The sequence below is a fragment of the Daktulosphaira vitifoliae genome, unplaced genomic scaffold, assembly GCF_025091365.1.
Source record: "Daktulosphaira vitifoliae isolate Bord-2020 unplaced genomic scaffold, ASM2509136v1 Scaffold_4, whole genome shotgun sequence".
Classification (NCBI taxonomy): domain Eukaryota; kingdom Metazoa; phylum Arthropoda; class Insecta; order Hemiptera; family Phylloxeridae; genus Daktulosphaira; species Daktulosphaira vitifoliae.
Window position 1 is genome coordinate 11,615,604 of NW_026099575.1, and position 14,761 is coordinate 11,630,364.

The 14,761-nt window shown below is 24.4% G+C and overlaps 2 protein-coding genes across 3 annotated transcripts; one reads left to right on the forward strand and one right to left on the reverse strand.

Moving 5' to 3' along the window:
* Nucleotides 1–5,455: 5,455 nt before the first annotated feature.
* LOC126904195 (glutathione S-transferase C-terminal domain-containing protein) lies at nt 5,456–10,715 on the forward strand. 2 transcript variants are annotated; one of them, XM_050682974.1, is made up of 7 exons: nt 5,456–5,603; nt 5,751–5,894; nt 5,964–6,061; nt 6,122–6,877; nt 9,626–9,838; nt 10,129–10,239; nt 10,292–10,715. In XM_050682974.1, exons 2-7 carry the CDS (start codon nt 5,759–5,761, stop codon nt 10,556–10,558), a joined length of 1,581 nt encoding a protein of 526 aa, XP_050538931.1. In that variant the 5' UTR covers nt 5,456–5,603; nt 5,751–5,758; the 3' UTR covers nt 10,559–10,715. The 2 variants fall into 2 exon arrangements, with proteins under 2 accessions (XP_050538931.1, XP_050538929.1); XM_050682972.1 differs by having other exon boundaries at nt 5,490–5,603; nt 5,753–6,061.
* Nucleotides 10,716–11,610: 895 nt separating this feature from the next.
* Nucleotides 11,611–14,402, reverse strand: LOC126904205 (acyl-coenzyme A diphosphatase NUDT19-like). Its single transcript, XM_050682987.1, has 4 exons — nt 14,036–14,402; nt 13,579–13,976; nt 13,302–13,509; nt 11,611–12,309 (listed from the first exon to the last, which is right to left on the reverse strand). The coding sequence occupies exons 1-4, from the start codon at nt 14,265–14,267 to the stop codon at nt 12,107–12,109; spliced, it is 1,041 nt and encodes a 346-aa protein (XP_050538944.1). The 5' UTR covers nt 14,268–14,402; the 3' UTR covers nt 11,611–12,106.
* Between the last annotated feature and the right edge of the window lie 359 nt (nt 14,403–14,761).

Sequence of the window (14,761 nt, forward strand, 5' to 3'; positions counted from 1 at the left end):
GATTTGCATCGAAGCGTTTCTTATGATAGTGATTTTAATCACTGTCAGATTAAATCTATACTGGACCCAACTATGCAACGTCCACACTATGCCGCGACTCCACTGTGCTGGGTTTTTTTGAATTCATAGTACTTATTGTAAGCTTTAATTTGACATATATTTAAATCTCGGAGTATTTCCGAAACATTTTTTTTTATATGTAAATACTTATTTTTTAATAATAAGTAATAATATTAAAACTTAGAAGTAATAGAAAAAGTTTAATTGCACATTTGAAAACATCACGAAAAGTTTATTTAGAAAAGTATATTTTTTTTCTGATGAAAGTTCCTTTTGTTTAGTGTATTTATTCATAAGTAACAAAATTTTTTTATTAAAAAGTATTGCATAAATTCCTTTAAATTTGTATACGCATTAAAAGTATATGAATATACAACTCCTTTTTATTTTTATAATATCTCCGTAAAAATTACAATATTATATTATTGAATACCACTTTCATACTCAATTTAATTACTGTAATTATTATGTATTCATATATTATAATTATAAATCGGGGTAAAATTAAGGGAATAAGTGTTATTGTTGTTTTTGAAATACTCTACCAATTTCATTTTTTTCTATTTAATGATATCTATTTCAAACTTGCAAGTTGAGTTAAAAGTTATGGTAATAAATTCATATTTTTTTTTTTTAAACTTTCACTTTAAAGGACAAAAAGAAGTTGGTTCAAAATGATTACTTTTAATATATTAAAAATCGATAATAATTTGAAAATAATTAATTATAAAAATTATATAATAGATAATTAAACGAATTACTAATCTGGATATAATTAAGGAAATAGGAGTTGATGTTGGGTTGGGTTGGTTACATTTTTAACTTTATAATGCTACAACTCATTGAAAAGTGTATGAATCAACACAATTTTTTTATGAGAAATAATATTTTTTAATAATCCCTTTTTCATTCGACATTCTTTATCTTAATCAGGGTATTAATAAGGAACTAGCAGATCATGCAGCTTTTGTAATTATCCACCAATTTCTTAGAATTAAACACTATCTACAGATTTGCATCGAAGCGTTTCTTATGATAGTGATTTTAATCACTGTCAGATTAAATCTATACTGGACCCAACTATGCAACGTCCACACTATGCCGCGACTCCACTGTGCTGGGTTTTTTTATTATCAACACAATTAAAAAATGTGTTAGATTGAACAAATAAATTTAGTACCGGTGTAAAATTTTGAGGGACCTAGGACGATAAATAATTAGTGTCCCTCTGATATGAGAGGAAGGGGTTTAAGTGAGATATATTAAACATTATTTCATGGTGAATACTATTTTTTTTTTCGAAAGAGGTATTAAATTTTTTTCTTTATAGTGAAGTTTTCTTTACATAGTATTTAAAAAGTGCAGAAACAGAACAATTATTACAAACAATGAGAACATTAGAAATTATATTCTTACTAAACACTGTATATCACCTCAAAAATAATATCCTAAATACGCCACTGTTACGCGTGAGTACCAGGGCACGTGTTCAATCATCCTGGACCTTGCGTCGGCGGCATTTATTAAATTATTGACAATTTATTCAATAGTATGCTAAAAAAATATAATAAAAGAAAAAGAATAGTTTTTCCAATATTTATAATTCAATTTTTCTTGCTATTAATAAAGCATCAATTTGTAATATTTTAATATTAAAAAATCCAATAAAATGCTTTTCAATTATATTATGTTTGGTAGAAATAATAACCTGCCGATTTTTTTTGTAATTATTCTATAATACTATTACAATTATTATAAATAGAATATTAATAATTATTGTGTACACCAAGGACGTATTTAAGGGGGACATAGAAGATTGTCTCCCTTGAATCAATATTTTTTGGGCGACTTCTAGAAATATGGACCTAATAATCTTTTTTTTTGATCATCCCTTTGATTTTTATGAAAAAAATTCTATAACATGTCTACCAAAGTAAAAAAAAAATTAAATACCCTCCTAAAATAATTTCTGAATACGTCCAAGGGGAAAACGTCAGTAACCCAACACATTATATTTTTTATCTTTTCAAATTTTACTGATTCTAATAATTAAATTTTTAATGTACAAATGTATACTTGTTACACTGATTCGGATGTAATATTTATTCTACAAAACACTTATCGTGGCCAACGTAACCAGGTACTACTATCGGAATCAGTGGCAAACTTACGAGAATGGCCCAAAGAGGCTTATGCGTCGAAGACGCTTGTAGGCTCGTAGGGGCCCAGCTAGACGAAACTTAGTGTATTTGGTAATTATCATCAAATAGATGGAATTAAATACTTGTTAAAAACAGTTTCTATAATATAAAAAGATATCTGACCGACTACTCGTCGGTATTTAATATGTATATATACATATATTTAATGGTATTTAAAAGGAATGTGAAATATTAGGAACTATTCTTTCCGGGATTGATATAATGTAGGAATGATAAAAATACCGGAAAATACTTATAAGTACTAAATATACATGGGTAAATTGATTAGTAACCAGAATTCCAAATATTTTGACAAAAAAACCACATACATTTGAAATGTGTTTAAGTACAATTTTCTAGGGGTTATTTATGTCGATAATGAATATCAGCGTATCCAGGAAGGCTAAAAGGGTCCAGTCAACCATTAAAAATTTTTGGGTATACCACTGATGATAATAATGGACACCCTTTTCCATAGACAGATGTAGTAAGTGGTAGAGTGCTACAGAACCCCCTTGGAACGTAAAAAAATAAATACATTTGATCAATTGTTATAAAATTATATTCTTTTATATACATATGTAATTTTAGTAAGTTATATATACATAGTGATTCTTTTAACGTTAGTCACTTGATATCTCAAAGTAATAATAATTATTATGTTAGCAACAATATTTTTTAGTGTCATATATTTCTTGATTTATAAATCATGAGTATTTTTAATTTTTAATTCATTCCTTATATATAAGGGTCTCAACTGTATTTTTGTAAACGGCAACATACATATTTAACTTATTTGATAAATAATGATCTAATTTAATCATATTCAATATTTTGAGCATATCGAAAGCAACGAAGATTTTTCCGTTGAAATAAATTCTTCTTTATTATTTTCTCAGTTAATACTATCCTGAGAAAAAACAGTACAGTTAATTCTCATTCTCTGGAATACTGTTCCTGATAAATTTAATTTTTACTTGTTATTATTCTATAACGTCCAGTTTCTTTTAAGTATTGTACCGATCATTATATTATATTGTAAGATACATTATCTTGTTTTGTATGATTATAAGCGCTCATTGCGGAATATATTTTAAAACAATATTTCTTAGTAAAGAGTGGCATTGATAACAATCGAAGACGTTTTATCTACATCTATGTAACACATCATGATTCTTTATCCAACCGCAGAATATTCTTCGATTTGATTGTTGTGTTAATATAACCTTTTACTTAATTAAATTTATTCTGTGATACAACTAAATTCTTATCGAAGAAAGTTTAGAAATACAACTCATTATTTACAAATCAGATTATTTTTTTAATAAAAAAAATGTTATATTTGTCATGGCTATAGAATTCTTTTCTGTTAAAAAATTATTATTATTCGTTATTTTAGTTGGAGGGTAAATAATCTTCATTTTTTTAAATATTTTTTTTAATATTTTTATAAAAATACGCATATTATGTTATGTTTTCAAGTTTATTTATCTAAATTAAAACTTTTCTTTTCAGTTTATACTTTTACTTATATTTATAAAATCAGTTATTTCTATAAAATAGTTAAGAAAAAATATTGGTTATCTAATAATTTTATTTGATGAAGTTGATAATTTATGAATACATATTTAATTATATTTAGATTTTTTTGTCCTAAATGCTTGTATATATATATATATATATAGGTGTCTCATAAGGTTCTGAAAAATCCTTATACTTTTTATGACAATTGGTTAGAACATTGTGTAACATTCTATATATGTACAAATACTTTGGGTTTTATTATAATGTATTACAATATTTTCTTTGCAGATTTACTTTAGTTATATTTATTAAACTGATTTCATCATCTGGGTTATTTGAAATTGGCACATTACCTTCAACAGAAACAGACCTAACAGTGAAAAATCCTACAAATTCATCAAATAAATGTTGGCTGAACGAAGATAGTGTTATTATAAAAAAATGTCAATTTTGCTCTAGTAGACCAGAATGTATCAATGCAAGTTTTATTGAAACAGTAGAATGTAAATATACAGGAATTGTTTACAGGAGGTAAGTAAATAAATTAACGATATTATTTTTGAAATATTATTCTACATGTTTATTTGTAGCAACTCTTTTAAATAGAAAGTTGAAAATATTAGAATAGTTTCGATCCTAAAATATCTACATACTAAAATATTTAAATATAAATTGTTAATTCATCATAAGTTATGTATCAGATTAATCACTTTAGGAAAGCGAATATTTTAATAGCTGTGAGTTAATAGCTGGCGGTAAATTTTCAACTTTTTATATAGAATGTTCTGAAAAATAATATTTTTTAAATATTTAATATATTTTAAAGTTTAACTATAATATGTATAGTAAATAATTATGAGTGTTTGAAGAAGACTAGACCAGTACTTCCTTTAAATCCACAACTTTTATTGACTGAAAAGGTACAATAATAAATTAATTATGTGCCTTTTTGTTTTAAAAAGTTATATTAAATGATTAGTTTTACATACAAACTTGTGGATTCTGAATTATTTATTTTCTCTTATATTTGAAGAAATGTTGTAGATCTGCTAAATTTAATTTTTTTTATTAATGAATATTAAAAAATGTTTACATAAAAATTAGTATAAATCAATTAAATCCTTATTTACTCTTCATCAACATTCATTATATTTTTGAAAATCAAAACTAATTATAATCTGCTGTTGTAATAAAAAATTCAATTTATTTACAAAAATATAATATATTTTTGTCTTAATTTACTAATTAATGTATAGGAATGAGTATAGTAATATATTAAAACTTAAAATATAACAAAAACAAAATTTTAGCATCTTCATGTAAGCATGCTTTAATTTATTTCATTATATTGCTAAAAATATTTGAATTTATCATTGTTATATCGATACTCTAGGATTTAATAAATGTATCAACCAATTTCTTACTTTTTAAGAGGTAAAATAAAATTGTCCTTTTTTATTTAAGCTAATGAAAAAATACATTTCTTCTTTAAAAAAAATATGATTTTCAATAAAATTACTGATGCATAATGTTCACATTAAAAAATATATCATATATTGAATAAAATAGACTAATAATTAAAAACTCTCAATATTGGTTTATATGTCCCTTTTAATTATAGACCCTCAATATAATAATTGTAAAAGTTCTTAATTTATAATTTCAGTTGTGTAATATCAGAAGCAGATTTTTGGATTTTTCTAAGCTATCAATTTTTATTTGCTGTTATTGGTCTGAGTATTTTACGCCACAAAAAAAATCAATTCCATAAAAAATTAATGATAAAAATTAAAAAACAATTGGATTCTGTTGTATAATGTATGTAATAATTAAAAAAGTTATTTTTAAATTCCTAATGTTACTCTTTTTTTAATAAAATATAACTATATAATATAATTAAAAAGAAATATTAGAATTTTCAAACAAATATATAATAATTTTGATTTTATTTTGACATTTTTTTAGAACTTACAATGTCATCTTCTTTATTTGTAAACATAATAGACTTGGATTCAGATGAAAAGTATGTTACTTGTTCTTTAAGAACTGCTATTGTTCTTTTTTTGTGCCAATATGTGAATTCTCCAGTTATTCTTGTTAGGATTAAAAGTACAGTAGAAGAATTCCCCATAATTAAATTTCTTCTAAATAACTTATCTTATACAACAATATTTGAAGATAATTTACCTAAACCAGCAGCAGATTGCCTTCTTCCAGTTTATCAAAGTAATAATGATCCATATTGTACTGCAGGATTTTGTTCTTCCTTGCGAATGGTTTGTTGGATTACATAATTATTTTATCTATTTATTTATCTATCTATTTGTATTTTGTAGCTGATAAAAAGTTTGGGCGAAAAATTCCAATGGCTACTAGGTTTTAGACAGAGTTGTTTATCAGCTTGTGCAGAAGTTTCATCTTGGACAAAATTCTGTGAAGTTGAAATTCACGCATCAATAACATCACTTTTTCAAAAAAATCATATTGATTCCAATTCTCCTTATATATTACCCATACAGTTAGCACGATTTGAACGCCATTTATCACAACCGTTACAAGTACATAATATTAATAAAAGATTAAACAAGAATTCTCAACATTTTGCTGTAAGATTTGCAGATGAAGAAAATCCAACTCTTTCTGACATTCTTATTTTGCCCAACATTCATATAGTATATAAAATTTTGGGTGAATCAGTGTTTTACAAATTTTTACCATTAACATGGAAATGGTATAAACTTATTTTAGAACGTCTTCATATTACTGAAGCTTTAAATAATATTATAGTAGAGTTTTATATCCAATTACCTACCGAATATTTATTGCCAGAAGTTCCTCCTCATTCTTTATATAAATGTGACTTACGTAGATACAATCCACATTCAAAGTTATATGTTAAACAAAATGTCCAAAATATACTTCAATTGTATGATTCGTTAAATATTGACATTAAAAATAATTCTTATAATTTAAAAAAAATAAATTGGTCAGAATTACCTAATGAAGCATGTCCAATTGGTGGTGATATACCCGAAAAACGTTTGATTAGAAAAACTCAACAACTAGAAAATTTAATCCAAGCTGTATTTCAGGTAATTAAAGATTTCAAGTAATTCTTAAGTTTAAATTAGACTGAATATTATAAGAGGAATGCTTAATTTATTCTCTCACTAAGTTTAATATAGACTTCAAAGTAACAAAAAAAATAAAAGATCAAAATTTGATCCCTTGATTTGTTGGGGATATAAGGAACATTCATTAGAGCAATAGTCCCAATAAATTTAATTTATTTTCTGTAATAAAGTCCTCTTTAAAAAATAACTCATTTTTACAAAAATGACATAATGCGTCTCCTAAACTTTTACAAAATACTTATCCTTTTGACAAAAAATTTCAAAGTTGTTATTCTTTCATTTGGTCAAATAAATTCTACAGGCTTGAGAAATCGTATACAAAATTTAACAACTAGGAAGCTTTCTATCACAGAGATGAAAATGTTTGAAAGACTCATTTTTATGAAATGTATAAAAAATATTAACCACATTTGAAAAATTTGCATCAAGTTAAGCACTACCAAAATTGGGTTTTAGCCTGCAGAAAACAATATCTTATGAATGAGTTCTTCATATATTGACCAATGTGAACTTTATTTTCTGTAAGAATTTGAGTAAACGATAGAGCGTATGACTCCATATTGATTGAATGTGGAGCTAGTGGTTCAACATTCTTATCGGTAATTAACACTATATTATTATTTCATCCAATAGTTTTATTAAACATCTCATTTCACATGATCATATAACTTTGAAGTTAAAAATTATGCTATGGTTTATAGAAGTCTTGTAAATTTACTTTTTAATTTCCTCTCGTATTAGTAGTTTAAAAACTGTTAGATGTCTTTTAAATTTATCTTTTCAATGCTCATAGTTTTATGTAAAAATATATATATAAGGATTTAGGAAAGCATTTTATTATTTCTATTCAAATTAGAACTATTAAAAAAATATATATATATATATATAAATTAGAGGGCTATTACTCCTATTCTCCATATATCCTCGTCAGGTATTTATTTAATTTATAAAATATTTCTCATTAAGGTGTTCCTTATTTTGTTCATTTTCTAAAATACTTACTCCTAAGACTTTTTCTTTATCTTTGGTGTACAATAAAAGTTATTTTCAAAATTTAGGTGCCCTATCTTGAATTTTTACTATGTTGATAAGCGATTGAAGTTTCCCATTTAAAGATTATGGAATTTTTTTTTCAAAAAATTGTCTTTTGAGAAAATAGCATAAATATAAAATATATGTCGATTGACAGGAAATTTCATAGGTTTTCTATTAAGTACTAAAAAATATGCTCAAGCATCGTTTGTGCACATACGAGCTGTAAATTTGGTTATTTTGACACAAATTTAGTTTATTTACATTATGGTAATCATTTTAACTGCATAAATATTTTTTTATATGAGTTATTAATTAAATTAATCAATACACTAAATATATATATGACCTTAGTCATATATATTTTTAGTATAATTCATATTTTATTAAAAGTATACCAAAGATATTTTTATAATTATATATATTCACATAAGGGTGTGACATTATACGTGTGTTATTTAGGCTATAGTATTGTATGTTTCTTTAAATCCAATAATACTATAAAATAAATACATAGTATTATACATATTTCTTTATTCTTATTTTACAACAGTATTATATGTAATATGAATAATATTTTGTTTTAATTTAAATTAATTATCATCCATGAAGGATGATTTATTTGACAGCAGATATTATTTTTTGTATTTAGCTATCATTAAAAAATTAATTGCTCCTGTTCTTTATCATTTGTGTTAGTGTTATAATATTTTCATATGAGGTTTATAGATCTATTAGATGAATCATTTACAACGCTCAGTTTTTTTATAATATTTAAACAATTTTTAAATCTTTCATCCTCACTCCAAAGTGATATCAATGTTGAATTGTTTAAAAAATTAAGTGATAAAATAATTAATTTCTGTATTTGACCAATTTGAAACATCTTTTAAGTGATATAAAATTTTTAGTCCCATTTCCCTCAATATCACTGATCAATTTTAGTTATGTTACCGTTTTTTCTTTAACATTATGGGATGTTTTATTAAAAAATGGCATTGCAGCTATTGCTGGTGACAAATATTATATATGCTTTTTGAGTTAATTAAGTGTCACTTCATATATTGAAAGATTAATTGATTTAAAGTAATGATATTGAACAGTTATAAAAAAATTAGAACTTGAAAATTCTAATGGATTATCTATAGCAAATGTTATATTTGAAGTAGTTAATTATTGGGATCTTACCGATGAAATTAAAACTTAGAGCTTTGATACCACAGCTTTCTAATTAACAGAACTGCAGCTTTTCTTGAGGTCAAATATGGAAAGGATCTTTTGTGGTGTAATAATGTGTCATACTTTCAAACTTAAGTTAGTGTCTTTTTTTTCTCAAATTGACCGGAATCTCAAATCCAAACATATTAATTATTGCAGGGTTCAAAAAAAAAGGACATCTTTTTGCTCATCAACAATATAGATAATTATGTCATTTTTAATTAAACAAATTAACCTTTTATTTGGAAATTCTTTATCCACCAAAATCTGTACTGACCCAAATTATGTTTTATGGATTTTATCATAATTTTATGTTCTCTTAATAGAACAATATATCTTCAATTAGTAATGTCCGTACAAAAGAGTCAATAATATTATTACTCATAGTTATAAGTTTTAGATGTAATTGTAATTGTAAATGTAACTGAGTTACATTAAAACTTTATTTTGTTATAGGTTGCAAAAGATGGAGATGTTGTAGTTGATTTTTGTTGTGGAAGTGGTCATCTCGGTATTGCTATAGCTCACCTCAAACCAAGTTTAACAGTAATATTAGTTGATAATAAAGAAGAATCTTTAAGAAGAGCTAAAGATCGTGTGGAAAAATTAAAATTAAAAAATATTATGGTTGTTCATTCAAATTTAGACTATTTCAATGCAGATTTTCAAGTAATTGTTGAAATTCTAAAAATCATGTTATAATAAGTAGAAAATAAGTAAGCAACTGACTTTAACAAGATTATGTATTTGAATGAAGATTTCACTATCTTTAAAAAAGAATAAATATTATATTTATTGAAAATTTAGCTTGAATCAAATAAAAAACTATTTGAAAATTAATTAACATAGAATGAAATGAAGAAACAAATTTTATTTTGCATTTCTATAAAAGTTGGAAAAAATAAGTTTATAACTGTAACCACTGAACATGTTGACTACAACTTTTATTGTATTTCTAGGTTGGTGTGTGTCTTCACGGATGTGGTGTTGCTACAGATTTAGTTCTGGAAAAATGTATACTGCAAAATGCAGCTTTTGTTGTTTGTCCTTGTTGCTATGGTAGCATTCAAGTAGGTTTAAATTATTTAAAAAATTAAAGATATATAATATTTGTTTGTATAGGATAATCATATTCTGGAATATCCTAGAAGTCAAGTATTAAGGACAAATTTAACTTTTGAAGATTATTTAGTTTTATGCCATTGTGCTGATCAAACACATTTTGATCCTAAATGCTCAAAAACTTTGCAAGGATTTTCATGTATGGCTGCAGTTGATGAAGATCGAGCTACTAGAGCAATTGAATCTGGTTACAATGTTACACTTTCTAAATTAATTCCTCCTACTTGTACACCAAAAAATAATATTCTTGTTGGAATTCCTTTATAATTTTTAACTTTGCCTTGACCAGAACTTAACAATAAAATAATATTTAAATCATATATAATGATTATTGTTGTTTAAACTATAAACATATTTACAAAGAAATGTTAATATATGTTATATACAAATAACTACAATAAAATACAGTTAATTTAATTTTAAATGATGGAAATATTTTTTTAGGTTGAATATGGTTTGAATCGGTGTTACCCTATATTATAAATTTGTCATATTAAATTACCATAATAATAATAATATCTTTATTACGGAAATAACTCCATTTACAATTTATATATAAATATGATAACAGTTAAGAACATATAACAATTAAATCACAAATTAATACAAGTAAATATATATTATAGATTATAAATTAATAATTTTTATTACTATTTAATGTATAAAGATTTAAATTTATCAATATTACTACAAACGAAAAAATCCGAACCAGCCCTATTACCCGCCAACATTAAAACAATAATGGGAGAAGATTCAAATATTTTTTTAAAAATATTTTTTACGTAGAATAAATCTTTAATTCGGGTGCTAATTTTAGGTATTTTAAATTGTAAACGCTCAAGAAGGAATGAGCAATCAATGTCACCATTAATAAGTTTATATAAAAAAACTAAATTTTGACTGTTTCTTCTATAACTTAAAGTATTAATATTAAAAAACCCTAAAAAATAGTGTTCTATTCTATATTATTAACAATAGAAATCACATTGTATTAAATAATCGTAACTTATTGGACACATATTTATATTTGAATATATATTAGTATACATATACAGGTATTCTATCAGATTATAATATCTTTAATAACTTTTGATACAGTGAATATTTTGCATAACTCGAGTCATTGTCTATCGCCAATACTTTTTTATACTTCTTTGCTAATTGAATTACGTTACCCTCGGTACCACAAAACGTGTCTATGGCTAGATTGTAACCCTCACACCTCTTGGTAATATGCTTGCTCAATATTTCAGGACACACGGAATAAAATGATTCTAAAATAATAGATATCGTTATTATTAAACAATAAGAAATCNATTACAATTTTTTATCTTATTAGACATAAATAATGAAAATATGCTTTTAACGTAATACAAAACTTTAAAAATTATAAAAAAATTAATGCAATAGATTAAAAATTATTAAGAGATGATGTAAGACCAGATGAGACAACCCTATGTATATATGTATAGAACAGATCTAACTGACAACTCATTTAACTTTTGATACAATTAACATTATACTGTAAATATATTTTTTTTAATATGCATCTATGCATCTTCATTAAAACCATATATTTTTATTGTTAAGATTAAATATTAAAAAATATACATTTTACATAGTTTATTAATACAAAATAATAATTGAATTAAAAGTTATGAGAGTTGTCAGATAGATTCTAACACTGTACTTCATTTTTAAACATTATTATAGTTATAGTTGTCAAGAAACAGTTAAAATTAAATATCTATTCATAACAAACATTTTTTTTTACTAAAATACTCACTAGGTAAAACTAGTAAAAATTATTTTTTTTCATAAATTAGAACGATAAATTTTAGTAAAAGGTACAATATGTCCATGTTTAGATGTATAATTGTTAATTATTAATTTTATCGGCAAATACCTATCAGTGACATGTATACGATGCATTACAGTAGTATCGAAGTCCTTTAAATTTTTATCCGCATCATAATAAATCTGCAAAGCATCTTCTAAATTTTTGTATTTTCCATCTCCTGTGAACATGAGAAATGAAAAAGTTTTTGTGTGTATGAATATAAAATAATACTAAAAGCAATACATCAATTTTTAAAATCAAAATATCAAATATTTCTGTCAGATTGGGCCATTTTGCACTTTAAATATAAAATTACAGAAGTATAATTTTTTTGATGTACGGATTAAATTTTGGTAAGCTTGTATATTTGCAAATTAAGGTCTCCAATTTCTACAGATGCTATATTGAGCATTTTTTTTTTTTGGTGCAACATATTTATGATGCATTATTTTAGCTTATTTTTAGGGCCGAACGACTAAGGTCAATATGGACTCCTAAAGATCTCTTATAATATATGCTATTCTTTGTTAGGAGTCCTTATACAATTAAAAAAAATGAATTACAAAGGGATGTAATATATTTCCCCTATTGTAACAATATGTTTTTAGACTATATTTATTTTTCAGTTTTTAGTTTTTTATGACATCGCTGTCACAGTCACGGAGTGTTTATTGCCAATTGTTTCAATAGATATAATTTCTGTATTGCCAGTTAGTGTATTTATAAATTCACAACAATGTGTCTTACTACCATTGATAATAAAGGCTATATACCTGCGAATATTATCATAAAAAACCAATTAGATATCTTTATTTGTAATCCCTTGTGTTATACATGTTTCTACGGTATAATCACCTAAAACCAAGTTATTCTTTTTTGTTTTATATAAAATATTTTTATATCAAAACTTAAATTATAAAAAGTCAACATAAAAAAAATAATGAATTATTTTTACAGTAATTGTTCATAGAATTACTAAATAGACATATTTTAATAAATAGGACTCAAGCTTATATAACTTCACTATAAATTACATAAATATAAAAGTATATAAGTACTCGTTTATTTAATATAAAAATTAAGATCTTAAAATCAATTTTTAAAGACTAATTTCTAGTTCTATTCAATTATAATGAAACCAACTTTATTTAATAATTATGAGAACTATACCAGGAAGTAATGTCAGAATGCCATCCTTAACAACAATTATTTTAGGTATAATTTGTTCACAACCTTGACCAATTCTTTTAGGAATAAACTTAATCAAAGCCTCAATGGAAATAAATCGTTTAAGTCTTAATAGTTCATAAAATTGAGGTGTTACTAATATTTCCTCTCCTAATTCAAATTTTGATAATATTTCATCAGGAGTATTCCACTGTAATTTTATTCAATTAGATACATCTATAAAATATATATATTAAATACTAATTTTATTAATACTAACACTTGCATAGGATGTTTCAATACCATCTGGTGTAACAAATGTAGGTGAATTAACTATAGCAATGAAAAATTTTGTGTCAAATTTTGATTTTACAACTGGAGGAGATAACCAATTACTCCAAAAAAAAAGCGCACTAATATTAGGATAGCAATTATTTTGATAACATAAATCAATAAATTTTGAAGCGTCGTTTTGAACTAATTTTCTCCAAGAACTAATTTGTTCAATTTCTAAATGACTGCATTTAAAAGAAGTATTGATATTACTGTTACTTCTTTTTCTACACAATAAAATACCGCTTTCTTCAAATGTTTCTCTTATTGCAGCAATACGAAGGGAAAAATCTTTAGATATAGAATTTTTTTCATTATCCTGAATTAATTTTAATACTGGTTCATCTGTTTATAAAAATCATGTTATATATAAATATTTCAAGCACAATGTATCACTTACATACCATTATACCCAACTATATTTAAATTTAATTCTAGTTTGTTATGAGCTGGTATAATGTTTATCCATTCTAGGGAAGAATCCGACTTTTCGGTAGTTCCGCCTGGGAAAACGGTAACATTTGGTAGAAATGAATTTAAATTACTTCGTTTAAGACATAACACTTTAAATGAACTGTTAATATTAGGAGATCTTGTTAACAAAATTATACTTGAGGCTTCACGCCAATAACTCATTTCAGAAAAAAAAAATTATTATCTTATAGTATTTTGAAAACATAAATATGATTTTTATTGATTAGAATAAAATTTTATAAATCATAAGGCATGAGAGTTATATCTCCAAGTTATTCATTAAACCTTAATTTAAGTCTATACCTGTAAAATGTTTTTTCCATTTATTCTAGTTTTTAATTGATAAAGAATCTGCTTAGATCAGCATGACCACATTAATAAAAATATTTAAATGTAATGCTATTTTTTTTTAATTTTAATGAGTAAAAGAAAAAATACTTTAACTCTATAATTCATATTGCTCAATATATGCCTAGCGTTTCTCCAATGTGACTCTTAAATTTATGATTCCAATCTTCGATAACAATTACACTGAAGTATAATAGAAAAGTCATCCCTTTTAAAGATTTTATTATTAAATTTTTAGATAAAAAAAACAGATGTCACCTAAAAATAAAGTAGAAAACAGACAAGTTATCTAAACAAGAAAAGAACTA

Excerpts from the sequence above, each read along its gene's own strand:
- LOC126904195 (XM_050682972.1), top strand. The coding sequence starts at position 5,759 with ATGTCATCTTCTTTATTTGTAAACATAATAGACTTGGATTCAGATGAA. Across the intron at positions 6,062-6,121 it reads TTTGTTCTTCCTTGCGAATG|CTGATAAAAAGTTTGGGCGA; the intron begins GTTTGTTGGATT and ends TGTATTTTGTAG. Across the intron at positions 10,240-10,291 it reads GTTGCTATGGTAGCATTCAA|GATAATCATATTCTGGAATA; the intron begins GTAGGTTTAAAT and ends TTGTTTGTATAG.
- LOC126904205 (XM_050682987.1), bottom strand. The coding sequence starts at position 14,267 with ATGAGTTATTGGCGTGAAGCCTCAAGTATAATTTTGTTAACAAGATCT. Across the intron at positions 13,977-14,035 it reads AAATATAGTTGGGTATAATG|ATGAACCAGTATTAAAATTA; the intron begins GTATGTAAGTGA and ends TTTTATAAACAG. Across the intron at positions 12,310-13,301 it reads CATTCTGACATTACTTCCTG|GAGATGGAAAATACAAAAAT; the intron begins GTATAGTTCTCA and ends TCATGTTCACAG.